At 42.2% G+C, this 26,891-nt stretch overlaps 2 protein-coding genes across 10 annotated transcripts in view; one reads left to right on the top strand and one right to left on the bottom strand.

Annotated features, from left to right (window-relative positions):
* The window catches only part of SFI1 (SFI1 centrin binding protein), a 104,231-nt gene extending 88,970 nt beyond the window's left edge, over positions 1 to 15,261 (bottom strand). For all 4 annotated transcript variants that reach the window (XR_005214028.1, XM_037817145.1, XM_037817146.1 and 1 more), the window contains exons 1-2: positions 15,187 to 15,261; positions 14,919 to 15,044 (exon numbers count right to left, since the gene is read on the bottom strand). Coding sequence is in view for 3 of the 4 variants with exons in the window: in XM_037817145.1 (XP_037673073.1) it covers positions 14,919 to 14,941 (23 nt within the window). In the remaining variant the exon portion in view is untranslated. The remainder of the gene's footprint in view (positions 1 to 14,918; positions 15,045 to 15,186) is intronic.
* A 3,158-nt stretch (positions 15,262 to 18,419) lies between these two features.
* EIF4ENIF1 (eukaryotic translation initiation factor 4E nuclear import factor 1) overlaps positions 18,420 to 26,891 on the top strand; it is an 82,443-nt gene continuing 73,971 nt past the window's right edge. For 2 of the 6 annotated variants that reach the window (XM_037817152.1, XM_037817149.1), the window contains exons 1-4: positions 18,420 to 19,583; positions 21,019 to 21,125; positions 21,846 to 23,037; positions 24,186 to 24,308. In XM_037817152.1, coding sequence (XP_037673080.1) covers positions 22,945 to 23,037; positions 24,186 to 24,308 — 216 coding nt within the window. In that variant the 5' untranslated portion in view covers positions 18,420 to 19,583; positions 21,019 to 21,125; positions 21,846 to 22,944. Of the gene's footprint in view, positions 19,584 to 20,970; positions 21,130 to 21,845; positions 23,038 to 23,149; positions 23,246 to 23,397; positions 23,536 to 24,185; positions 24,309 to 26,891 lie in introns of those variants that run through there. The other 4 variants (XM_037817150.1, XM_037817151.1, XM_037817153.1 and 1 more) reach the window with 4 other exon arrangements.

Here is a 26,891-nt window from a genome sequence, read left to right as displayed (position 1 = left end):
GCCAATGGCGTCTGGAAAACCTCTGTTAGCTGGGAAGGTACGTGGCTGGCATTTGCTCGCTCTCAGGCTGTGTTTCAAAACGGCGTTCTCCAAAATGTGTGCATCAGCTTCCAATGGCCGTCTTCAAAATGTCTGTCTCAGCTACAGCTACTCTCTCAGCTCCAGTGCTTTCTTCAAAGTGTCCCACTTGGCTGTAGCAAGCTTACTCCTTCTGTCTGAGCGTATATAGTACTCTAGTAAACTAATCAAAGCCCACACTGAATGGGCGGGGCCACACCTCCATGGAAATTATCCAGTCAGAGTTATCACCTATAGCTGGGTGGGTCGCATCTCCATGGAAACGCTCAAAGAATTACAATCTAATCAACACTAAACACATCTGCCCCCACAAGATTGCATCAAAGAACATGGTGTTTAGGGGGACATAATACATCCAAACCAGCATAGGTAGAAAGCAGCATTCTCCAAGCAAGAGAATATGGCTCAGCCCAGCTCCAACTGGGATTTTAATTAACAAATGTGAATACAAGCTCCAAACCCCCAAAAAGCAGACAGAGGCTTTTGGTGATGACTGACCTTGGAGAGCTGGAGGGTGGCCACAGACTGGCCCTGAAGAGGGGATTTCTGTCCCCTTTTCTCTCTCAATCTGAGTGGCTCAGTGGAGAAAACCTCAGCCATTTTCAGTTTGCAGTGCTCTGACCCAGATGGGGTGGAAATAACAAAGTCAGAGAGACAACAATTCAAATGCAGATGATAACTTCCTCGGGGTTGTTATCTTCCCTAAGTGGAAGGAGGTGGGGCCCAGCTCTATTACAAGTCTTCCCTTCAGAATCAGACCCCAGAGCCTGGCGGAAAAGAGCCAAAACAGAAACTAAAGGGGCTACACATCCTTAGACCACTCAGAAGCAACAGGCTGACAGGAGCCCCTGCTGGGCAGGTTAGGAAAAGCACAGCAGCTAGAGACCTCACAGGAAAGTCTGTCATTCCTCTAAGATACACCTGCAGGGAGACTTGAAACTGAATATAACCCCACTCTGAGATGTGAACCCGTTCTGGTCTGGGAAAATCTGATTGGGGTAACCAAGGAAACCAGATGCCTAGACAACAGAAAACTACAATCTACACAAGAAGAAATGAAGATATGGCCCAGTCAAAGGAACAAACTTACACCTCAATCAAGATACAGTTGAGATATTGTTTCACTTTAACGAAACAATCTATGAAAGACTTTCAAAGAAATATGCTAAATCAAATGAAAAACCAAATCAACAAGTCCAGGGAAGATACAGCAAAAAAGATGAAGGCTATAAAGAAAACACTGGGCGAACATAAGGCAGAAATCGAAAATTGAAAAAAACAACAAGCAGAATCTATGGAAACAGAAGGCACAACACAAGAGATGAAAAACACAATGGAGACATACAATAGCAGATCTCAAGAGGCAGAAGAAAACACTCAGGAACTGGAGAATGAGACACCTGAAATCCTACACACAAAAGAACAGATATGGAAAAGAATGGAAAAATATGAGCAACATCTCAGAGAACTAAACGACAACACAAAAGTGCATGAATGTATGTGTCAAGGATGTCCCAGAAAGAGAAGAAAAGGGAAAAGGGGAAGAAGCAATAATAAAGGAAATAATCAATGAAAATTTCCCATCTCTTATGAAAGATATAAAATTACAGATCCAAGTAGCACAGCACAGCATACCCCAAACAGAGTAGATCTGAATAGGCCTATGCCAAGACATTTAATCATCAGATTATCAAACATCAAAGACAAAGAGAATCCTGAAAGCAGCAAGAGAAAAGCGATTCACCACATACAAAGGAAGCTTGATAAGACTATGTGTGAATTTCTCAGTAGAAACCATGGAGGCAAGAAGGAATTGGTGTGATATTTAAGATACTGAAAAGAAAAGCTGAAAACCAAGAATCCTATATCTGGCAAAACTGTCCTTCAAATATGAGGTAGAGTTTAAAATATTCTCTGACAAACAGACAATGAGAGAGTTTGTGAACAAGATACCTGCTCTACAGGAAATACTAAAGGGAGCACTACAGACAGATATGAAAAGACAGGAGTGAGAGGTCTGGAACACAATTTTGGGTGACGGTAGCACAGCAATGTAAGTACGCTGAACAAAGATGACTGTGAGTATGGTTGAAAGAGGAAGGTTAGGAGCATGTGGGACACCAGAAGGAAAGAGGAAAGATAAAGACTGGGACTGTATAACTCAGTGAAACCTAGACTGCTCAACAAATGTGATAAAATGTACAAACATGTTTTTACTTGAGGGAGAACAAATGAATGTTAACCTTGCAAGATGTTAAAAATAGGGTGGCATTGGGAAAAAAATACAATCAATGCAAACTAGAGACTAGTTAACAGAAATATTGTATTATGCTTCCTTTAATGTAACAAAGGCAATATATCAAAGCTAAATGTCTGTAAGAGGGGAACGTAAGGAAGGGGTATGAGACTCTTGGCATTGGTGATGTTATCTGACTCATTCTATTTTAGTTTAATTCTATCTCTCCTTTTGTTGCCTTTTAGCTGTCATTATTTTTTTCTTTCTTCTTCTTTTTCTTTTGTCTCTCTACCTTCTTTGACTCCTCCTCCTTCTTTGTGAAAGAAACAGAGATGTCCTTAAATAGATAGTGGTGATGGCAGTGAATACATAAATATGTGACTATACAGGGAGCCAGTGATTGTTTACTTAGGACCAAAAAGTATGGTGGGTGAACAAAACCATCTTAAAAAAAAAAAAAATGGGTTGATGAAGAAACCTTGAGGGTACTATATTGAGTGAAATAAATCAGACACATAAGGACAAATATTGCATGGTCTCACTGATACGAACTAGTTATAATATGTAAACTCACAGACATGAAAATATAGAATGAGGTTAAGAATTTGGAGCAGTGGCTTATTATAAGCAGAATATTTAACTAGGTTGAACTTAAGTGTTTGGAAATGGACAGAGATGACAGTAGCACGTTATTGTGAGAGTAACTAACAGTGCTGAATGGTGTGTGAAAGTGGTGGAAAGGGGAAGCTTAGAGTCACGTATGTCACCAGAAGGAAAGTCAGAGGTTAAAAGATGGGAATGTATGAAACAGTGAATCTTGTGGTGGACAATGTCCGTGATTAACTATACAAATATTAGAAATCTCTTTTATGAACTAGAACAAATGTATGACACTGTAACTAGAAGTTAATAATAGAGGAGTCTACCGGTTTGTATATATTATGTCCCCCAGAAAAAGCCATGCTCTTTGATGCAATCTTGTGAGGGCAGACATATCAGTGTTGATTAAGTTGGAAAGTTTGGATTAGGTTGTTTCCATGGAGATGCGCCCCACCCAACTGTGGGTGATAACTCTGATTGGATTATTTCCATGGAGGGTGTGGCCCCACCCATTCAGCATGGGCATTGATTAGTTTATTAGAGCACTATATAAGCTCAGACAGAAGGAGCAAGCTTGCTACAGCCAAGAGAGACACTTTGAAGAACGCAAGGAGCTGAGAAAGGAGTTTCAGCTTACAGAGACATTTTGGAGATGGCCTTGAAAGCAGACTTTTGCTCCAGAGAAGCTAAGAGAGGACAAATGCCCCAAGAGCAACTAAGAGTGACATTTTTGAGGAGCTGAAGCCTAGGGAGGAACGTCCTGGGAGAAAGCCATTTTGAAGTCAGAACTCCAGAGGAGACGCCAGCTACGTGCCTTCCCAGGTAACAGAGGTTTTCTGGATGCCATTGGCCATCCTTCAGCGAAGGTAGCCCCTTACCTTGGACACTTTATGGCCTTAAGACTGTAAGAAAGGGATAAGTTTAGTTTTCACATAGAGACAGCATGGAATAAGGGAAATGGAGGCAAAACCAGTTTAAACAAGCCCCGTGATAAAGAGAAGAATCTGCCAGCCCCTTATATGAAAAAGTAACCATGGTTACTGGAATGTAAAGAAATATGAAGTAAAATCAGAGGCAGGAACTCACAGCAAAAAGAAAAACTTTTTTTAAACTAAATGAACTCTCTGGGATAGGCTGATCAGTTCAAAATCTCAATAATGAGCTAGTTGGCTCTCTGGGATTGGCTGTACAAATTAAAATCTCAAAAGATGAATTAGTTAGTGTTCTCGGATAGGCTGTAACCTCTGTAGTACCCAGTCAATGGGGAAACGGGAGGGACTTGCGAATTAGGAGTAGGAGATTTAAAGATCGCCATTCTCTTCCTCTGGCGCGCCAGCCTTTCATGTGTTTGGCTGGACGCCCTATCTTGCAAGATCGTAAATAAATTCTTTTCTCCTCCAGAACCGAGAGAGCGTTTATTCCCTTACAGGTACCACTTTATTTCCGACAAGACTGTAACTCTGTAACCACATAAACCCCCTTTGTAAAAGCCAATCCATTTCTGGTATTTTGCTTAATGGCAGCATTAGCAAACTGGAACAAGGGGCATATAGGGAAAAAAATATATACCTATTGCAAACTATGTGCTACAGTTAGTAGTATTTTAACATTCTTTCATGAACAGTAACAAATTTACTATACCAATACTGTGAGTCAATAATGGAGAGGGGGTGGTTAGGGGTATGGGAGGATTTGAGATCTCTTTTTTTGTCTTTATTTCTTTTCTGGAGTAATGAAAATGTTCTAAAAATTGAAAAAAAATTGTGATGGATGCACAGCTGTATGATGGTACCATGGGCAACTGATTGTGCACTTTGGATCTTTTGATAAGTGTATGGTATATGAAGAATCTCAATACAATTAAAAAAAAAAAAAAACAAAAACCTTTGAAAGATGGCTGAAAAGCTTCAGGGCTCTGTCTCCCCATAGAAGCTTTGAACAACTAGCAAGAACTCACAGCAACATCTTTTTCAAAGCTCCAGAAAACAGTTGAAGGCCTACCATAACAAATCAGGCACCAAATTCAAGAAAAAGGATACTTAAAAGCAGTAGGATCTTGAGGCGTGATGGCTGGCCCCTCCCCTACCCCCACAGCTAGGCATGGAGGCACCCACATTGCCAGCACAGACCCCTGGTCCCAGTTCTGGAGGGAGCACAGTAACCCTCATGCACATACAGGGAGTATCCATGTCTGGCCCAATACTTCTGGTGGTAGCCTGTGGAACGCACTGTCACAGAATTTACTGTGTGTAGAAGGCAGCTCACAGAGCTCTCCTGTAGAACAGGATGGGAAAGCAAAATTGTGCTGCCTGGGGCAAAGGACTGCTGGCTGTAGAACATATAGTGTAAGTACCAGGGACTGGGAAGAAACTGTTTACTAGGGAAGGGGATATTTGGAACCATGAAAACAGGGGAATTCCTAGGGCCACATCCACATGCCCAAGACAAGACACAAGCACAGAAAGGATCAGGGTGGCCCCCATGCATTAGCCTGGAGCTATTCTCTAATCTCATTATATGGATAAGCCCTGAAAGAGATCACTCACATAGATCAATCTGCAAACACTGGGGAAGGTGTTTTTTTCTAACTTCTTCTTTTTTGTTTTGTTAGCTCCTGGTAATGAAGGCAAACTCTGTCATAATACTAGCTGGATACAAGCTTAAGGAACAGACACCTCAGAATTTAAGTTCCAGCAATAACTCATTAAAATATAGAAAGTCCAGGTTTCAACAAAACATACAAAGAAACAGGAAGTGATGGTCCAGGCAAAGGAGAAGATTAAAGCATTAGAAACCATCAATAAGGAGGACCAGAATTGAGACATATCAGAAAAAGACTTTTTAAAAAAATGGTTTTAAGTATACTTAAAGAGCTAAAGGAAAACTTGGATAAAGAACTAAAGCATATCAGGAAAACAATAGATGAAGACAAAGAGAATATCAAAAGAGAGATGGAAATTATGAAAAGGAACCAAACAGAGCTGCTGAAGACCACAGTAACAGAATTAAAAATTCCCTAGAGGAGCTCAACAGCAGAGTGGAGCTGGCAGAAGAAAGAATCAGAGAACTTGACGATAAAACCTTTGAAATCACCCAGTTTGAGGAACAGAAAGAGGAAAGAATGAAGAAAAGTGAACAGAGACTGGGGAACCTGTGGAACAGCATCAAGCATCCCAATGTACACATTGTAGGAGTCCTAGAAAGAAAGAAAGAGGCAGAGAAAAGAGCCAAGGAAATAACAGATGAAAACTTCCCAAATTTAACAAAAGACATGGAATATACACATCCAGGACGTTCAAAGAACTTCATATAGTATAAAACCAAATAGACTCATGCCACGGCATATTATAATCCAACTGTCAAATGCTAAAGATAAAAGAGAATTCTGAAAGCTCACAAGAGAGAAGCAACATGTCATATACAAGGAAGCTTCAATTAAGATTAAGTGCCGAAGGGACAAGATGGCGGCATAGAGAAGGGTGGAAGCTAAGTAGTCCCCCTGGAACAACTACAAAAAACCAGAAACAACTAGTAAATAACCCAGAATAACTGCGGGGGGACAAAAGAGACCATCCACTCATCATACACCAACCTGAACTGGGAGGAATGCCCGAGAACACAGCATAAAATCTGTAAGTAAAACTTGCAGAACCAAGTCGTGGGACCCCCTCCCCCATAGCCCGAGCTGTAAAGCCTCATGGTGCCAGAGAGAAGCTCTCTCCCAGCAAGTGAATATAGCTCAGCTGAGCTCCAACTGGGGTTTTAAGTAGCGAGTGTGAACTGCTCACTACAGGTATGCAGCCCCAAAAAACAGACAGAGGCTTTGGGTGACGACTGACCTGGGAGAGCCAGAGGGTCACCTTGGACTGGGTCTGAAGGGGACTATCTGTTTCTTTTTTTGCTCCGTGGAGAAAGCCCCAGTCATTTTCAGTTTCCAGGGCTGTGAAGCGGAGAAGGGTGGAGACAGCACAAGCAGAGAAAGAGACCACTGAAATGCTAATGACCTCCACCTGGGGGCTCTGTCTTCTCTAGGAGGAAAGGGGTGGGGCCCTTTCCATTCAGAACCAGACCCCAGAGCCTAGGGGAACACGGCCACACCTCCTCACACCTGTCAAGAATTATAAGCTAACAGGCATCACCTGCTGGGCAGAAAAACACAGTGACCTGAGGCATCAAAGGGTGGAGCAATTTTCTAAGACACACCCACAAGGAAACCAGATACTGAATATTTCTTCCCTGTGGGACCTGAGCCTGTTCTGGTCTGGGAAAACCTGATTTGGATAACCAAGGAAACCATGCCTAGACAACAGAAAATTACAACCTACACTAAGAAAAACAAAGTTATGGCCCAGTCAAAGGAACAAACGTACCCTTCAACTGAGATACAGGAATTTAAACAACTAATGCTAAATCAATTCAAAAAGTTTAGAGAAGATATTGCAAAAGAGATAGAGGCTGTAAAGGAAGCACTGGTCATGTATACGGTAGAAATCAAAAGTTCAAAAAAACAACTAGTAGAATCTATGGAAATGAAAGGCACAACACAAGAGATGAAAGACACAATGGAAACATACAACAGCAGATCTCAAGAGGCAGAAGAAGACACTCAGGAACTGAAGAACAATACACCTGAAAGCCTACACGCAAAGGAGCAGATGGAGAAAAGAATGAAAAAATATGAGCAACGTCTCTGGAAACTCAAGGATGAAACAAAGTACAATAATGTATGTATCATTGGTGTCCCAGAAGGAGAAGAGAAGGGAAAGGGGGCAGAAGCAATAATAGAGGAAATAATTAATGAAAATTTCCCATCTCTTATGAAAGACATAAAATTACAGATCCAAGAAGCACAGCGTACTCCAAACAGAAGAGATATGAATAGGCCTACGCCAAGACACTTAATAATCAGATTATCAAATGTCAAAGACAAAGAGAGAATCCTGAAAGCAGCAAGAGAAAAGCAATCCATTACATACAAAGGAAGCTTAATAAGACTATGTGCGGATCTCTCAGCAGAAACCATGGAGGCAAGAAGGAAGTGGCGTGATATATTTAAGATACCGAAAGAGAAAAACCACCAACCAAGAATCCTGTATCCACCAAAGCTGTCCTTCGAATATGAGGGAGAGCTCAAAATATTTTCTGACAAACAATGAGAGACTTTGTGAACAAGACACCTGTCCTACAGGAAATACTAAAGGGAGCATTATAGGGTGATAGAAGACAGGAGTGCGTGGTTTGGAACACAATTTGGGGAGATGGTAGCACAACAATGTAAGTACACTGAACAAAGATAACTATGAATACGGTTGAGAGAGGAAGGTGGGGAGCATGTGAGACACCACAAGAAAGGAGGAAAGATAAAGACTGGGACTGTGTAACTTGGTGAAATCTAGAGTATTCAACAATTGTGATAAAATGTACAAATATGTTCTTTTACGAGGGAGAACAAGCAAATGTCAACCTTGCAAGGTGTTAAAAATGGGGAGGCACTGGGGAAGCGATGCAATCAGCATAAACTAGAGACTGTAACTAATAGAATCATTGTATTATGCTTCCTTTAATGTAACAAAGGTGATATACCAAGGTGAATGCAGATAAGAGGGGAGGATAGGGTAGGCATGTCAGACACTTGTCATTGGTGGTATTGTCTGATTCTTTATTCTACTTTGATTTAAGGTTATTTTTCCTTTTGCTGCTTCCTAGCTGTCTTTTTTTTTTCCTCTTTCTTTTGCCTCTCTACCTTCTTTGACTCTCCCTCCTGCCTTGTGGAGGAAATGTAGATGCCCTTATATAGATAATGGTGAAGGTGGTGAACACATAAATGTATGACCATGCAGAAAACCATCGATTATTTACTTAGGATGGAATGTATCGTGAGTGAACAAAACCATATTAAAAAAAAATGGGTTGATGACAAAACCTCGAGGGCAATATACTGAGTGAAATAAGCCAGACACATTAGGACAATTATTGCAGGGTCTCACTGATAGGAACTAATTATAATATGTAAACTCATAGACATGAACTATAAGGTACCAAGATACAGAACGAGGCTTAAGAATGGGGAGTGGTTGCTTAGTATGAGCAGAATGTTCAATTAGGATGAACTTAAATGTTTGGAAATGAACAGGGGTGTTGGTAGCAAGATGTGAGAATAACTAACAGCGCCGAATGGTGTGTAAATGAGGTGGAAAGGGGAAGCTCAGAGTCATATATGTTACCAGAAGGAAAGTTGGAGGTCAAAAGATGGGAATGTATAAAACTGAATCCTATGGTGGGCAATGTCCATGATCAACTGTACAAATACTAGAAATCACTTCCATGAACCAGAACAAATGTATGACAAAACAATTAGAAGTCAATAATAGAGGGGCATATAGGGAAGAACTATATACCTATTACAAACTATATACTACAGTTAGTAGTATTTCAACATTTTTTCATAAACAGTAACAAATGTACTATATCAATACTACAAGTCAACAATTGAGGGGGGTTGGTTAGGGATAGGGGAGGATTAGAGTTTCCTTTTCTTTTTTTTTTCTTTTTTTTTTTTTTCATCTTTCACTTTATTTCTTGTCTGGAGTAATGAAAAGTTTCTAAAAATTGAACAAAAATTAAGTGTGATGGATGCACAGCTGTATGAGGGTACCAGGGGCAAGTGATTGTACACTTTGGATCTTTGGATAATTGGATGGTATCTGAACAATCTCAATAAAAATGAAAAAAAAAAAAAAAAAAAAGATTAAGTGCCAATTCCTCATTGGAAACCATGGAGGCAAGAAGGCAGTGGGATGACATTTAAAGTGCTCAAAGGAAAAAATGGCCAACCAAGAATTCTATATCCACCAAAACTCTCTTTCAAAAATGAGGGAGAAATTAAGACATTTCCAGAGACACAAAAGCTGAGGTAGTTTGTTATTACTAAACTGGCCCTACAAGAGATACTGAAAGGAAAGGACAATAGATAATAGATCAAAGCCACTTAAAAAAATAAAGATCTCTGCTGAGGGTAATAACATGGGTAAATATAATTGCCAGCACTACTGTATTTTTGGTTTCTAACTCCACTTCCTACAGGATTTAACAGGCAAATGCATAAAATGTAAATGGCAAATCAGTAGTTTTGGACTCACATATAAACATAATTTGTGTCAAGAATTACATAACGGTGGGAGGTGGAGGGGTATAGGAACATAATCTGTATATACTACTGAAATTAAGTTGGTGTCAAAGAAAATGAGATTGTTATAGATTTAGGATGTTAAGTTAAAGCTCCATGGTAACTACAAAGAAAATTATCAAAGAATATGCAAGCTCATAGAGACAGAAATTAGAGTACAGGTTGCCAGGGGCAGGGGACAGGGGGAATGGAGAATTAATGCATAATGGGTATCAAGTTTCTATTTGGAGAGAAGGAAAAATTTTAGTAATGGAAGGTAGTGAGGATACTGCAATATTGTGAATGTGATTAATTCCATTGAATGGTATTTTTACAAGTGGTTGAGATGGGAAAGTTTATGAAATATACATATATGTTCCCATAAATTTTTTTTTAAAAAAAAGAACAACTAGAGGTAAGACAGTGGTTAATTCTAGGGAAGAAGGAAGAAGTGTAATTAGGAAAGGATACACAAGGTGTTGATGTTGTTTCTTTACCTAGGTGATGGTTACCTGTTTGTTTCAAAATTATGTATTCATTCACACATTTTTTGAACATTTCTGTATCTGTCTTATATTTCTATGTTCAGTTTTTTTAAAAGTAAATACTTTCTTTTCTCAGGTTACCCAACCTAAAGCAGCAGGGCATTTAGGGAAACTAAGCCAGAACTGGAGGCCACTGAGCTTCACTATAAGGCCATGACTAAGTTGCTTCAGAAGGACTGAAGGGTACTCTATGGATCATGTGGTGAACACCATCAGGGTGCTGGCTCAGCTTACAAGAATTCCCTCTTCTGTGGGAACTTCCCTTAACAACAGGGCAAGACCTCAGCAGCTAAGCTGGAACTCCCCAACCATTCTCCGAGTCCCACCTGATTAGAGCACGGGGGAAACCTGACCCACACCGGACGAAACAGATTCTTTCTCTCAGGTTCTGAATTTTGAGCAGACACACAGAACCCAACAGGAGCTCTTAAGGGTAAAAGAACAAGAATGGTACCACTCAGAAAGAGGGATCCATACACCGCTGAAAAGGTCCTTAGAACTGCCCTGGATCCCACTTTACTGAGTGTGCTGGTTCGGACGTAGTATGTCCCCCAAAATGCCATGTTCTTTAATGCAATCTTGTGGGGACAGACATATTATTGTTGATTAGGTTGGATTCCTTTGATTGAGCATTTTCATGGAGCTGTGATCCACCCAACTATAATACATTTGTTTAGATTACTTCCATGGAAATGTGGCCCCGCCCATTCAGCATGGGTCTCTGATTTAATCACTGGAGTCCTATATAAGAGCTCAGCTTAGCTGCTGAGGCACTGTGAGCTGCAGTGGAGGGACACAGCCAACCCGAGGCATCTTGCAAGGAGGGAGTCAAGGGAATAAATATCCCAGTCACTCTCTCCTCCCTCCCTTCAACCTCTTACCAGGGCCCTGGAGGCACAAGAGTGGAGATTAGACCTGGAGTGATAAACCAAAAAAGGTATCTTCCTGACTTTGGAAGGAGTCTAAATTAAAAGGAGAACTGCAGGAACCAGAGCCTCCAGGACTAGACCTGTGGTCTCAACACTGTCAGGGTCTTGGTGCTGCTCTCAGTGTGCTGACCTGCTTGCCTCCTACAGCATCAGCTTCCTAGTGCCTTTGCAAGATGGGCACTGCAATTGCTCCCAGCCCTGTCAGAGCAAGCCCAGCATCAGGTGACTTCTTTCTTTAAACAGCTCTGTGTGAGGTCATAAGTCTAGTCCTGTGTGTCTGAGGTCTGCTAGCTCACAGAGTCAAACCTTGGTCTCTTTCTTTTAAGTTCCCTTCTTTTGCTTAGCCAACCAAGAGTTGGGTTCTGCTATTTGGAATCAAAAGAACCCAATGAAAATGAACAATCTGAAAAGGAGATCAAGAAATAATTCCATTTGCAAAAGCATTCTAAAAGAAAAAAAATATCTAGGAATAAACTTATCCAAGGATGTAAAAGACTGATACACTGAAACTACAAAAAATTGCTGAAAGAAATTAAAGAAGACCCAAATAAATGGAAAGGCATCCTGTATTCAGTACTACAGAAAGTGATTTACAGATTTGAACACAATCTGATCAAAATTCTGGCAGCCTTTTTTGCATAAATGGAAAAGTCAATCATCAAGTGCATATGGAATGGCAAGGGACTCTGAATAGCCAAAACCGTCTTGAAAAAGAATAACAAAGTTGGAGGACTCACACTTACTTTTTCAAAACTTACCATAAAGCAACAGTAATCAAAGTAGGTGGTACTGGCACAAGGACAGACAAAGAGATCAATGGAATAGGACTGAGCCTTCAGAAATAAACACTCACATCTACAGCTAATTGATTTTTGATAAGAGCGCCAAGTCCACTCAATGGGGGAAAGAATCGTTTCTTCAATGCATGGTGCTGAGAAAACTATATGTACATGCAAAAGAGTGAAATTGGACCCATATGTCATACCATATACAAAAATAAACTCAAACTGAATCAATAACCTAAACGCAAGAGCCAAAACTATCAAACCACTAGAAGAAAACATAGGGGAAAATCTTCAGGACCTTGTATTAAGCAACTGATTCTTAGAAATGACACCAAAAGCATGAGCAACAAAAGAAAAACAGATAAACTGGAATTCCTCAAAATTAAAAACTTGTACACATCAAAGGACATTATCAAGAAAGTGAAATGACAACTCACAGAATGGAGAAAATATTTGGAAATCATATATCTGATAAGGGTTTAATATCCAGAATACATAAGAACTCCTAAAGCTCAACAACAAAAAGACAAGCAAACCATTAAAAATGGGCAAAGCTTATGAAGCTCGTTACTGCAAAGAAGAGGCTAAACTTGCTTATAATAGTGCTTAAGAGTCTCCCCCTGGGTACCTCTTTGTTGCCCAGATGTAGCCCTCTCTCTCTAGCTAAGCCAACTTGGCAGGTGAACTCACTGCTCTCCCCTCTACATGGGATCTGACTCCCAGGGGTGTAAATCTCCTTGGCAACACAGGATATGACTCCCGGGGATAAATGTGGACCCGACATCATGGGATTGAGAACATCTTGATCAAAAGGGGGATGCGAAATGAAACGAAATAAAGTTTCAGTGGCTGAGAGATTCCAAATGGAGTCGAGAAGTCACTCTGGTAGGCATTCTTATGCACTATATAGAGAACCCTTTTTAGGTTTTAATGCACTGAAATAACTAGAAATAAATACCTGAAATTATCAAACTGCAACCCAGTAGCCTTGACTCTTGAAGACAGTTGCGTAGCAATGTAGCTTACAAGGGGTGACAGTGTGACTGTGAAAGCCTTGTGGATCACACTCCCTTTATTCAGTGTATGGATGGATGAGTAGAAAAATGGGGACCAAAAAACTAAATGAAAAATAGGGTGTGTGTGGGGGATGATTTGGGTGTTCATTTTTACTTTTATTTTTTATTCTTATTTTCACTTTTTCTGGTACAAGGAAAATGTTCAAAAAATAGATTGGGGTGATGAAAGCACAACTATATGACGGTACTGTGAACAATTGATTATACACTTCGGATGATTGTATGGTATGTGACTACATCTCAATAAAATTGAACTTAAAATAATGGGCAAAGGACTTGAATTTGTCCAGAGAAGATATACAAATGGTCAATACCCACATGAAAAGATGTTCAACATCATTAGGCATTAGGGAATTGCAAATCTAAACCAAAATGACATAACACTTCATATCCTCTTGGATGACTATCATTATAAAAACAGAAAGTAACAAGTTCTCATGAGAATACAGAGAAATAGGAACCCTTGTGTACTCCTGGTGGGAATGTAAAATAGTGCAGCCGCTGTGTAAAACTGTTTGGTGGTTCTTCGAAAAGTCAAACACAGAATTACCATATGACCTGGCAATTTTACTCTTAGGTATATATCCCAAAGAATTGAAAGCAGGGGCTCAGATACCTGTACACCAATGTTCACAGCAACATTATTCCCAATAGCCAAAAAGTGGAAACAATCTAGTGTTCATCGGCAGATGAATGGATAAACAAAATGTGGTATATATCTATATAATAGAGTACTACTCAGCCACAAAAAAGGAATGAAGTTCTGATACATGCAACAACATGGGTGAACCCTGAAAATATCAAGCTAAGTAAAATAAGCCAGACACAAAAGAACAGATTTTGTGTGATTCCACATCCATGAAATAACTAGAATATTCAAATTCGTAGGGACAAAAAGTAGATTAGAGGTTTCCATGGGTGGGAGGAAGAAGGGAAAATGGGGAGTAAATGCTTAATGGGTGCAGCTTCTGTTTGGGATGATAGAAAAGTTCTGGTAATAGATGGTGGTGAGGTAGCACAACATTGTGAATGTAATTAATGCCACTGAATTGTATACCTGAAAATGGTTAAAAAGGCAAATTTTGTTATATGTATGTTACCAGTATAAAGAAAGAAAAGAAAAGAAAAAAGAAAAAAGAAAAGAAAAGAAAAGAAAAGAAAAGAAAAGGAGAAAAGAACTTTAATGCAGGCTGAAAGCAACCATGGTCAAAAGTGAGAGAAAGATAAAATAGCCAGGAAAATCAACCTCACTTCAGCTCAAAATCAGAATTTTAATGATGGATAGTGCCACACACTCAAAAGTGTTTGACTGTAATATAACATAAGAAATGTTCATTATACTTGAAAAACTCAAAATACCAAAAAACAAAAATCCCTACCTATAGTTTCTACCTCACCACACATGATTTAAGGAAAAAACATATTCTCTCACACACAAAAGGCTTATTGACTTTTACAGTTAATATAATTTCACTTACCTTTTCTGACAAGTCCCATCACTCACCTTGATACAACCTTCCTCTCCATGCTTTAATTCCTTTTTGATGGAAATTCAACCAGTGGCTTAATGGACACTTCTTAGTAAGCCGATTCTTCATGAATCAAAAAGTATTTGATCTTCCCCTTCCAACTATAAGAAAAGGGTGGGGAGAGAGAATAAATTATCTGCAGTCTCTTAGGAGCCACATTTCTGAACAGCCTCAGGCCAGCTCCTACTCCCCTGCCCCTCCTTTTTTTTTTAAATGCAATTTTGTTAAGATATATTCACATACCAGATAATCATCCAACGTGTACAATCATTGGTTCACAGTATCATCAAATACTTGTGCATTCATCACACAATTTTTGAACATTTTCATTACTCTAAAAAAATTTAAAATAATAAAAATTAAAAAAGAACACTCAAAAGATCCCATACCCCTTATGTCCCCCTATAATTTATTCCTTTTTTGTCTTTATTTTCTTACTCATCTGTCCATACACTGGATAAAGGGAGTATCAGTCACAAGGTTTTCACAATTACATAGTCATACTGTAGAAGCTATATGATTATACAATCATCTTCTGGAATCCATGCTACTGGATTGCAGTTCAACAGTTTCAGGTATTTCCTTCTAGCTATTCTAATACACTAAAAACTAAAAAGGAACATCTATATAATGCAGAAGTATAACCTCCAGAATGACCCCACAACTCTATTTGAAATCTCTCTGTGCAAAGAATAGTAGCAAGACAAAGGAGTAAGATGTTAGTACACAGTGGGGGCAAGCTAAACAGGTGGGCAGGTCCTATGTCAATTGTGATGCCTTTATAATGAGATATTCCTTATCATAATTAGTCACCATTATAATCAAGGCCACATATTTCAATGACAATCAGATAGGGAATTAGCCAGAAAAGAGTTTATCCACACAAAATGAAAGCACTCCTTACCAAAACCAAACCTATGTCCCAGTCTTTGTGGTACCACTCTCCAAGTAACACAGATCACTGTTACTATCTCTTTTTGTACATAAATCAAATAGAAGGAGGACTCAGAGATTTTTGGTGAAATACTGCTATAATTCATGAATCAATGGTCTTAGATATATGTCTGGTACAATGATTCTGTAAAATGTTACTTGTGGTCAAGGAATCCCTTTTGTTATACACCATGTTCTAATAATTCTAACTACTTGTACATGTCTGCCTTCCTGACTAGAATAAAAATTTTCATGAAATAGGGGCCACATGTAATTTTCTCACCATTATAGCTCCAGAATCTAAAACAATGTCTGGAACCCCCACAGGTAACATATATAGATACCAAAAAGACCAGGACATAGGTTTGCCCTCAGAAAGGACATAAACAGATATGAATTTGATTCTGAGTTGGAAGACACATAGCGATAATCAAATACAAAAAGTAGCCCAAGAAAAACAAAGTTTAGGAGTGCACACCCAATACCAAAGGGTAGAGGTACAAACATGGGAGAAGAGAGCATAGGATCTGAGATTTCAACAAACGTTTGCAACAAGAAAGTCAACAGAGGAAAACTAACTGACCTAACAGATCTGAGGAAGTGGAAACCTACATAGGAGAGATACTAGAGAGGAACATAGAATCCCGGAAAGGAGGAGAACAGAAGGAACAAAAAAAGGCTCCCACTTTCTCTCTGTAAGCCCATCTCAGCAAATAAATTCATCACCCTTCCCCTGACCTGGGACAGGACCCCCACCCCCACCCTGTGAATGAGTCCCCCTGGTGACGACGCGGGGCATGGATTCCAGGAATGAGCCTGACCCTGGCATCAAGGGATTGAGAATGCCTTATTGACCAAAAGGGGGTAAAGAAAGGCAATGAAATAAGGTTTCAGGACTAAGAGAATTCAAATAGAGTTGAGAGGCTGTCATGGAGGTTACTCCTATGCAAGCTTCAGCCAGATATGCCAAATGACCACGATATGGTAAATCCAAGTCAAGAGTAGTCCTGAAAACCTTAAAGAATACCCGGGTCCCTATCTGAGAATTAGAATTTTTTTTAAAAAAAAGCTCCCAGGGTTGAAGCCACAGGCCACAACTGAGGGGATCGAATGCAAGTACTGCTGCATGCTAAAATATGGAAGAACCTTGAAGACAATAAACTAAACGAAACAGGCCATTCCCAAAAGACCACACATCATAATAAGCAAATCTAGAGAGAAAAAAAGTAGATTGGTGGTTTGCTCAGGGCTGGGGGTATTGAAGCCAAATGGAGAGTGACTGTTAACAGGTAAGGGAAAGTGTTGTAAAATTGATTTTGGTGATTGTTTCTCAACTCTATAAATTGTACATTTTAAGTGGGTGAATTATATGGTAGGTCTCTGGATTAGAACTGGTGCAGCAGGCACAGAGTGACCAGATGAGAATGGAACAGAAGGAGGAAGTGTTAAGGAAAAGGATGGGATTGATGGTTTGGGAGCTATGGAAAAAAGGACTGATAAGCATATTAGAAAAGTGGAAGCATTCATTTAAAAAATAGGCATGGAATACTAGGCAAATGAGAAAACGACAATTATAGTGGTCAGAAATGATGTAGAAGAAAGGAAGAACTGCATCCTCTACTTGGCTCAGCAGTGACTATTTGTCATTTAATGCAAACACTGACCATTAATTGAACAATAAATTACCACATAACCACATGGAAGAGACGAGGGAAGGAAAACAGAGAGCTAGGCAGTCAGCAAATGGGTAAAACTGGCAAATCAAGAAATGGTCAGTACAAGGGATTGGAACTGGGGCACGGTGGATAGTTTATTCTAAACTTTTAATATTTAATTTTTAAACTATGTATGTTTGAAAAATATAAATGTTAGTGTAAGCAAGTTCAGTTTAAATTTTAACTCCAACACTTTGCAGGTTCTAACAATGACTGAGAATGAGAAAAGTTTCTAAATGTGTATTTTAAGCCCAGAATAAATTTCGACTACTTCTTCCAGGAAGTTTTTCCTGATACCTCCAAGCCTCATACGTTCACGGCAGTTAGGAGAATACCACGGAATCTAAAATCATAATAACCCTTATGCCAAGCAATAGTAAGCACTTTTCATGAATTACTTAAGTTCATACTCACAACCACCCCATCTGGGAGGTGCTGGTACCATTTCCATTTGATAGATAAGGTGCCCAAGGACACCGGCTAAAAATGTAGGAGAGGTGGCACTTGAACTCAGGCCTCCAGGAGCATTCATTCAACAAATACTTACAGCACAACTACACAGACATTAACAAGAAGTCTGGACGGCCTCTCATCAAATAAAAATGGTGAGCACCATCCCCCACGGCGGGGGAAGAGCTCGTGGTCTCTGTTTGCTACACTGGCCTCTCGGGGCTCAGTTGGGGCCCCTCCGGCGGCCACGCGCGGGGATCCGGAAACCCCCGATGGGGATGGGCGCGCACCAACGAGCCCTCCGCCGCACCAGCGTACCCGACGCGCGGGAGGACGCAGCGCCCCAGCACGGCGGAACCAGGCGCGAGCTGCGCAAGGAGAGGGCGGGCTCCGGGCGCCGTCCGACGCGCTCTTCTCACACTTTCTGCTCCCCTCGCGGCCCACGGCCCCGGGGGCAGGCGGCAGCCTCCCGCCTGAGAAGTCACCTGCCCGAGTTCGGAGGGACGCGCGCTTGCCGCCGGGCTCACAGCGGAAGAGGCGGAGCCACGGAGAGGCCGGGGGCGATTGAACCTGGGCCTCGTACCTGGGGAAGCCGAGCCCTCTGGCCTCGCGCTGGGCAGAAGCAGCGGCAGGAGACCGGCGGCCTAGGACCGGCCTCTTAGGCCCCCGCGCGGCCACCGCCCGCCTCGGCGCTTCCCGCGCACCCCGACGCCGGCCCCGCCCTCGTCTCCACGGTGACGCGGCGCACGTGAGGGACGCCCGGCCGGGAACCCTGGAGCTCGCGCGGCCTCAGGCAGGAGGCAGTCGTGCTTTCCCCTGGCCGCCGGTGGTGGGCCTGGCAAAGCGAGTCCGCTCCGAAGTGCGGACTTACAGGCCCTGTCGGGACAGCCCTACAGTGGGGTCTTTTCCTCCAGTGCAGCGGAAGGCGCGGACCGAGCCCCTCTGACTCTTGGTTCTCTCGGTGAATGCCTGGGAGAAAGGACCGACTCCCGTGGAGTAGGGCACGCGCTTGCGCGGACCAGGAGAGTCACGGGGAGGGGAGTCAGAAACTGCACTTGAGTGAGAGCTGGGATGGGCTGTCTAGAGCCCACCAATTAGGACTATCCCAGGCTGATCTCTTATAATGCTTCCTAAAGTAATTAATAAGCACTGTTTGTAATGTGAATTTTACGCTTTTCTTTAATTTGTGGTCACCCTAATAATCTTGGGGAAGGGGAAAGTAGGTCGAACATTTTGGTATGCTTTTCTCAAGGGCTGTATAAAACATTTGAATGGATGTGAGATTTCTGGTGGAGAGAGCAAAAGCTAGCGTTATGCATCAAAACGCTTGAATCATTTTATGTCAAAAAACATAAATGAGGAAAAATAACTGCTGTTGGATGTCAGGATTAGCATCAGTAATTTGTATTTTTTGTTCTGTTTGCTACATATATTAATTTTTGTAATCTTTTTTTAAATGTTTAAAAGGAGACATTCTACTTTAATGAATTGACCAGGACTCTTACCTGAAGTTATGTAGCCAAATAGTTAAAAAAAAATTTGGTGAGTTTCAAAGTCCTAATTTACAGTGTACCTAATATTTATTTACTGTAAAATTAGTCTTCCTTATAGGCACTTTTATATAAATTTTTATAAGTTGTGACATTCAGGATAAATCAAACATACTTTCTAGATGATTTCAGCTGATTTGCTGATGCTTTCTTCCTGTCTATATTTATCACTCTCAGCTTTGTCTTATTTAGGAAGTTATGAGAGGCATTTCTACTTGAGTTATAATGAAAATAATTAGTACTGTTGGGAAAGATTAGAAGATAACAATATATGAAAAGAGCTAATACATCAGCACTTACTTGGTGTCAGGCTCTGAATTAAGTACTTCCCAATATGTAAACTCAGAGATATACGTGTCAGAAAGGGTCTAGGCTTTGCCAGTAATTTGCTGTGTGGTCTTCCAGAAGTCCCTTAACAAGTTCTAATGTCTTTCTAGTCCTTTACCTGTGATGTCGTAGCTGAGAAACTGTTCACTAAACCCTGGCTTTTTGGAACTAGGGATTATCTTTGTAGCAAGAAAAACTTTTGTGTAGGAAAAATCAATTTAGAGAGGTGCAGGGTAGTTGAGATGTAATCTCAATCTTTTGAGCGGAAGCTGCTGAATATAATGACCCTGGGCTGAGTGCTCTCCCAGGTGCTCTTGTAATTTTCTAGATGTCCAATATTTTCATTTGCTTTTCTACTATTCTTGGACTGCCGATTTCCCCAAATGACTAAAACTGAGTCCCCTGACAGTACCCATTTAGCTAACAATTCAAACCTAAAACAAAATGTGGTAAATATTTAGTGAAGAAAGAGAATAAGTCATCTCTCTCTGATTTATTCTCTCAAAGGGGTTTCCTCATAATAAAATTTGCAAATTATTAGTTGCAAAAGGCAGTATTTAAATTACAAATTATCATTCCTGCCAAGGAGAATAACATTCAAAAGCTACAATGAAACAAGGATTTGCAAGCTTCTAGCTTTTGCCTGGGCACAGATGAAAGAAGTTTTTAAATGCCCTTCCTTAGTAAATTATCACCTTTATACCTTGGTAATAATTGTCTTCTTTTGTCAAACAAATGGACTTTCAAAGGTTAAGAAGTGAGATGAGCCCAAGGCATTAAAGAACAGACTAGTGGAAGAGTAAGTCCTAGCTTGGAGAGATCTTGAAGGCCAAAGGCATGGTAGCTACAACACATGAGCCCTGATTTTATGCATGATATGTGGTAGTTTTAAAAACATATTTTGACACTCTTGCCATAAAAAGGTGGAGTCTTAATTCCTTGCTTCTTGAATACAGACAGCCTTAGTGACTTGCTTCTAAGAAACAAGGTGTTATGTGGCAGGACAGACACTGAGTCACTTTCAAGGTTGGGCTAGAAAAGGCAATAAAGTAACTGGCTCTCTCATTCTCTCTCTCTGGATACTTGCCCTTGGAATCCAGCCAACATGTTCTGAGGAAGCTCAGGCCACATGGAGAGGCCATGCATGAGTGTTCCAGCCAACAGACCCAGTGGTCCCAGCTGACAACCAGCATCAACTGCCAAACATGTGAGTAAGTGAGCCTTCAGATGATTCTAGACTCCAGCCTTTGGCTGCCCCACCTGATGCTGATTGGAGCTTTCCCAGGTGAACTCTGCCCAAATTGCAGATTCATGAGCAAAATAAATGCTGGTCTAAGCCACTAAATTTTGGGGTGGTTTGTTATGCAACAACAGATAACCAGAACAGTGTTTTTTAATATATCTCTAATTCCCTTTACAAGCCTGAAAAGTAGGTGGTTGTCCATATTTGACAGATGAGGAAACTTAGGTCCAGAGAGGTGAAATGACTGGCTGAGGTTTCACCTTAAGTGGCAGAGCCAGAATTTCAATATTTTCAAAGAATGGCCCTTCTCCATTACTCCATAATGGCAAGGGGATTAGAACTGTCTACTCCAGCTTTAGGAATAACCTGTATACCAAAGGAAGCTTGGTTTTTAAATAATAAATACCAGCATTGTTTGATCACATACAATGTGCTGTGCTGTGTATAAGGCTTAAAAAAAATTTTTTTTTTAAAACCACCAGTTTTATGTAAAGGCTTTTTTACCCACCTTATCTCACTTAATCCTAACAACAGCCCTGTGAGTGAGTTATCTTCCTCCCAGTTTTACAGGTGAGAAAACCAAAGTTGAGGATAAATAAATTGCCTAACTCTCCACAACCTTTTGGGGGTGGCAGAGCTGGGATGCAAACGTTTCCCTTTGCCTCTTTTAACTCTTTCCTGCAGGGAGAAGACAATTTATAAGAAATACTTTATTCAGTATTACGGAAAAAAAGAAAAACGTTTTCAAAATTGCTTCCTCTGTTACCAAGACTCATGACAGACACAGACTTCAAAGAGAAGGGAGCTTGGTGATCACTCAATGTCCAACCTCCTCATTTCACAACTGAAAAAGTGAGAAACGAAGAGAAAAATTACGTTTCCCTCCAAGTCTCTGAATCATCTCACGTATCAACTCTGTGCGGGTCGCACAGGAAAGAAAGAGGGGTTCGTGATATTCCTGCAGACCAAGCTCAGATGTGACCTCCTCTGTCAAATCTTTCTTGACCCCTCCTTCCCAGTAAGGCCGTTCCTTGCACTACACTCAGAGCATGGAGGTTATATTTACATTTCTGTGCCCCTTGTCAGCCTGAGTCTCGGCAGCAAGTGCTGAGCGCCTGACGTTCACCAACTCGTTTTCCCCCAACCACACTTACACTTCCTCTTCCCACGCAAGCTGTGAAAGGATTCAGTATGAGAGGGAAGAAACATGTCAAAGAATTTGTCAGCCACCCTTATTTTATCAAAAGCAATCGTGGCAAATTGGTAGCAACGCGTAATCTCCCTTCATCCTCGTAGAAACGGGAAGTGAAGTACAGAGAAGGCAGAGCTTTGCCCAAATCGCATCACTAGCAAGAAACGTAACTGAAGTTCGAGCCCGAGACTGGAAGGCTCCAAAACCCCCAGATTGTCCTATACTCAGATTGCTACTGCCGAAGACCCGGGGTTCTCCACCCTTGTGAGCCGTGCAAACGCAACGACCGCCGGGCGAGCCCCGCTCACAGGTCGCGTCAGGTCGCGTCAGGCCGCCGACTCGGGTCGAACTCCCCTCCGCGGCTTTCCAGGGAGAGTCAACCAGCCAGGGTATCAGGTCTCCGGCCCAGACGCCGCTCGCCCCGCCCCTGCCGCGCGCGTGGGAACGCTGCGCCCTCCCCGGGGCTGCCCGCGGCGACCGCCTGTGCGCAGAGGGCCAGACTTCCGCCGTCCTCGCCGTCGCCCTCTCCCTGCCGCCGCCGCCACTTCCCTGCCACCGCCTCCCCGCCTCCGGAACCGCGGAGAGACCGGCATGCGAGGAGCAGGCTACGGTGTTTCTCTTTTCCGCCCGGCACAACTGCGGCCACCTCACATCCGGGCGCGCGGCGGCGGCGCTGGGGCGCGGGTGCGTGGATGGAGTTATTAAGGGGGGGGAGGGAGCCGGGAAGGAGGGGCGGTGGGCTGGGCAGCGGTTACGGCGGCTGAGGAGAGACAGCCCGGGCGGGTGGGGGGGCGAGAGCGAAGGCCGCTGGGAGCAGCGCTGGCATCGGCGCGGGTGGCGGGGAAGGGAGCGGCGGCCGTGCTGAAGGGCCGCCGAGCGACGGAGGCGCCGAGTAAGGGCGGGACGGCGGCGACAGGGTCCGGGACGCCGCGCGCCAGGGCCCGCGGGGGCAGCAGGGGCGCGGGCGCGCCTCTCCCGGGGTCGCGTGCGTGAGCGCGGGCGCTGGGGCGCGCGCAGGGGGCGGGCAGGGGCGCGAGGCCAGCGGGGCGGGCGGCGGACAGCGGGCGGGCTGGCCGGGCCGGAGCCGCCGGGGCGGACGCGGCGGGCCTGCGCCGGCTCCAGCTCCGGACGCCCGGGCCGGGGGATTCGGCCTCCCCGCTCCCTCCGGCCCGCCTCCCCTCCGTGAGTACCGTCCCCGCCTTTCCTCCGGAGGTGGCCGCCCGGCCGCGGCCTGAGCAAGGGGCCGGGGGTTGGGGTCGTGGCCACGGAAGCCGAGTCTTGGAGCTGAAGCCGGCTCTTGCCCCTTGCTTGCCGCGGGCGCCCCTGACATGGCCACAGGTGCAGCCGGTCGGGCGAAGGGCGCTCTGGCCCAGTCTCTGGCACCCGGCTAACAAGGGGCAGCTGCCGCCGTCTATTGGCAAGTGACAGGCACTTTACAACAGCCTGATTTCCCGATCCTCAGCCCCAACCAATCTCCTACCTGCCTCCACTCCGAGGAACTTCCCCACAACTGTCCAAAAGGTCCCCTTGGGTGACAACAACTAATCTTGGTTTCTCTTTATATTAAAACTGCCTAAAGACTATACCCTGAGTTAGGCACCTTCCGCTTCTGCTTTCCTTACCCTGTTGAGACTGAGAATACTATGCCAGGAGAGAGAACTCACCACTAGTGGCTCTGTTTCCAAGTGGGTTCTGGTTAAAGCGTAATGGTTGAATGAGGGTTTATTTGTTTAAAGCTAGCCTTTTTAAAAAATTAAACATTTCCTTAAACAACCAAGGCTTCTGAAAGCTTGGTGTTCTCAGTGACAGTTTCATGCTGTTTTATCTTCCAGGTGCAAAGTATTGTAGACCGAGAAGCCATGGATAGGAGAAGTGTGGGTGAAACAGAAAATGGAGATGCTTTCCTTGACCTGAAGAAGCTGCCAGCCTCTAAATCCCATCATCGCTATACAAAGGTAGGTTTTGTTACTAATGAAATACTGTTTCTTTATAGTTCGGGAAGTTAGTAACATTGTGTAGGCATACTATTAGTATTATCTAAAGGGTAGAACCATTCTCACTCACTAGGTGGACTAAATGCTAACTAGATTTAGTAAAGCAGTGGTAAACTTATTTTAGGAAATGTGAATACCAAGAGTTCAAACTGGAATTTGCTTCTAAGTAACTTTCAGGTGAAAGGAATATTGATTCAGATCCCATATGACTTTGTGGATTAGTATATGTTGACATATATTTTTGATCTCTCAGAGTAGAACTTATGTATGTCCCCAGCAAAGATTAAGATTTTTGATACCCTGACCTCAGAATTATGCTGTACTTAGATAAATGTGCCTTTAAAAAAATGGTTAAGAAGAGCATTTTCTAGGTTAATGACAGTGGAACTTGGATTTAATGGTCTTCCTACCAAATTTAATTGGAAATAGGTTCATTTTCTACCCCATTCAAGAGGATTTAGGTTAATGGCAGTTTTAGGATAGATAGCACAGTGAACACTCTAGTCATTTTACGTGGGACTTGAAAAGAACTAAGGCTTTCTCCTTTTCAAGAGAGCTTGAAAGAATCCTGCATCCGCGCACTATAATACATGGTCTGTTGGTTCCACAACTGGAATAATACTTGAACCATCCCGCTCCTTCATGTATATACTGAGATGAAACTATTGAAATATAGCGTTTAATGATGTTTCTGCCACTTGAAGTTCACAGTCTAGAAGCAGTAGAAGAAACTGTTTTCATTGGTGATTTTTATAGCTCGTATATTTTGTGAAATTTTTTGTAAATGTAGGATGTTTACTGAAAGTCAAAAAGCATATTGGCCAGATGAGACGGCCTGTTAAGTTTGGTCCCCAAACTAGCATTAGTATCCCCTGGTAACTTGTTAGAAATACAAAATCTTAGATCCTATCTCAGACTTACTGAATTAGAAACTATGGGAATGGGACCCATAAATTTGTATTTAACAAGCCTTCCAGGGCAATTTGATTCTGATTGGTGTTTGAGAACCATTGGTTTAGGAAATCAGTGGACATAGTTGGTGCTTATTAGTGAAAAACTTAGGTAAGTGTTCTGCTTTTTCTTACCTTCATCAGAGGCCCTTGATTACCAGTTTTTGAGGTGTGGAACCTGCTAATCTATTCGTAATGTCTTCTATCTGAAATACAAAATAGAAATGCTTTGGCCTATCCTATTCAGATCCATGTGTTAACAGGCTGACTTTCTTAGAACACAGTTCATAACATAACTTGTGCTGTTCCTCCTTGGCACTTATATTTTGCTGCTGAATCCTTATTAAATGCTGTCACCTGCTGTTTGGACAGAGCGAATAAAAACTGAAGGCACTCAGAAAAATCATCATTGATATTGACCAGAGTTAGGAATGCATGTTAAATCTACCCATTGAAGAATAGGTGTTGGATTTTCTGAGCTTAACTTCATGTATACTTTTCATTACCTTGACTGGTTTTGAATTGGCACCATTCTAGACATCAGTGTCTGCAGAAATCTTTAAAGGAAGCCACCCTAATTAGTGACTGGTGGGTCATTTGGTCATAGTCATAGCAGGACCTAGCTTTGAAACCATTATGAAAATGGGCACACAACTGAATTGGACTGATTTGAGTAATCTTCCCATCTTCTTGGCAAAAATCAGCTATTGGGACTTAAAGTCAGTCCTCTGAGGAAAGAATAATTGTCATTTAAATCCTAGGCTAAAATCAGTCAGATGGTCAGTTTTTCTTTACAAAGCATCTTTTTTGGTAACTTTATATGCATCTCCCATAAACTGAGTTGAGTTGTAATTTTGAACAGGTGGCTTTTCAGTGGCCTGCTTAGTTACAAACTTTTTAAGGTCATATAACAATAGGGATGGCTGTTTATATTGCGTGAGGCAGAATTATGGCATGAAAAATCATTTATACAATCTTAAATTTGTCAGTTGTCCAGAAAACCTAGCTACTTGGAAGTTCTTAGGGAGCCTTGGCTGGCAAGACCATGAATACTCCTGACTGCTCTTTCCCACTTGTTCAAATTCTAAGTCACCTTGGAAAGCTGGGATGCAGGATCCTTGCCCCCATGAGTATCCTCTTCTGCTCACCCATGGTGGGAACTTTTAGCTGGGTAAGGATCATAGTTACATCCTTTAACATAGAAATGTGGCGCAGGGGCTGTTAATTCAAGAAGGAGCTATGAAAGGAGGGTTACAGGCAACCTGTCCAAAGTGGCAGTTTAGCTCAGGGTTCCCAGTGGTCCCACTGGACAGGGATAAACCTAGCACTGGGTAGGAGGTCCATTCATTCACAGTGGAAAAGAGAGTACGAAGGCTGTGACCCCACTGACTGACTTAGGAACCCGCTCTACCCTTTACCTACCTGTGTAGCCTTTGGCTATTGTACTTAACTTCTCTGAATCGTATCCTTTCCCTTATCTGTAAAATGTGGGTGGAATTGTACCTACCTCATAGGATTTTTGAGGGAATTAAATGAGAAAATGCATACTCGGGGCTTAGAAATGTGCCTGGCACACAGTAAATGCTAAAAATTG

The sequence above is a fragment of the Choloepus didactylus genome, chromosome 23, assembly GCF_015220235.1.
Source record: "Choloepus didactylus isolate mChoDid1 chromosome 23, mChoDid1.pri, whole genome shotgun sequence".
Classification (NCBI taxonomy): Eukaryota; Metazoa; Chordata; class Mammalia; order Pilosa; family Megalonychidae; genus Choloepus; species Choloepus didactylus.
Note: the sequence above shows the minus strand (reverse complement) of the source record. Positions and strands in the feature narration are given on the sequence as shown.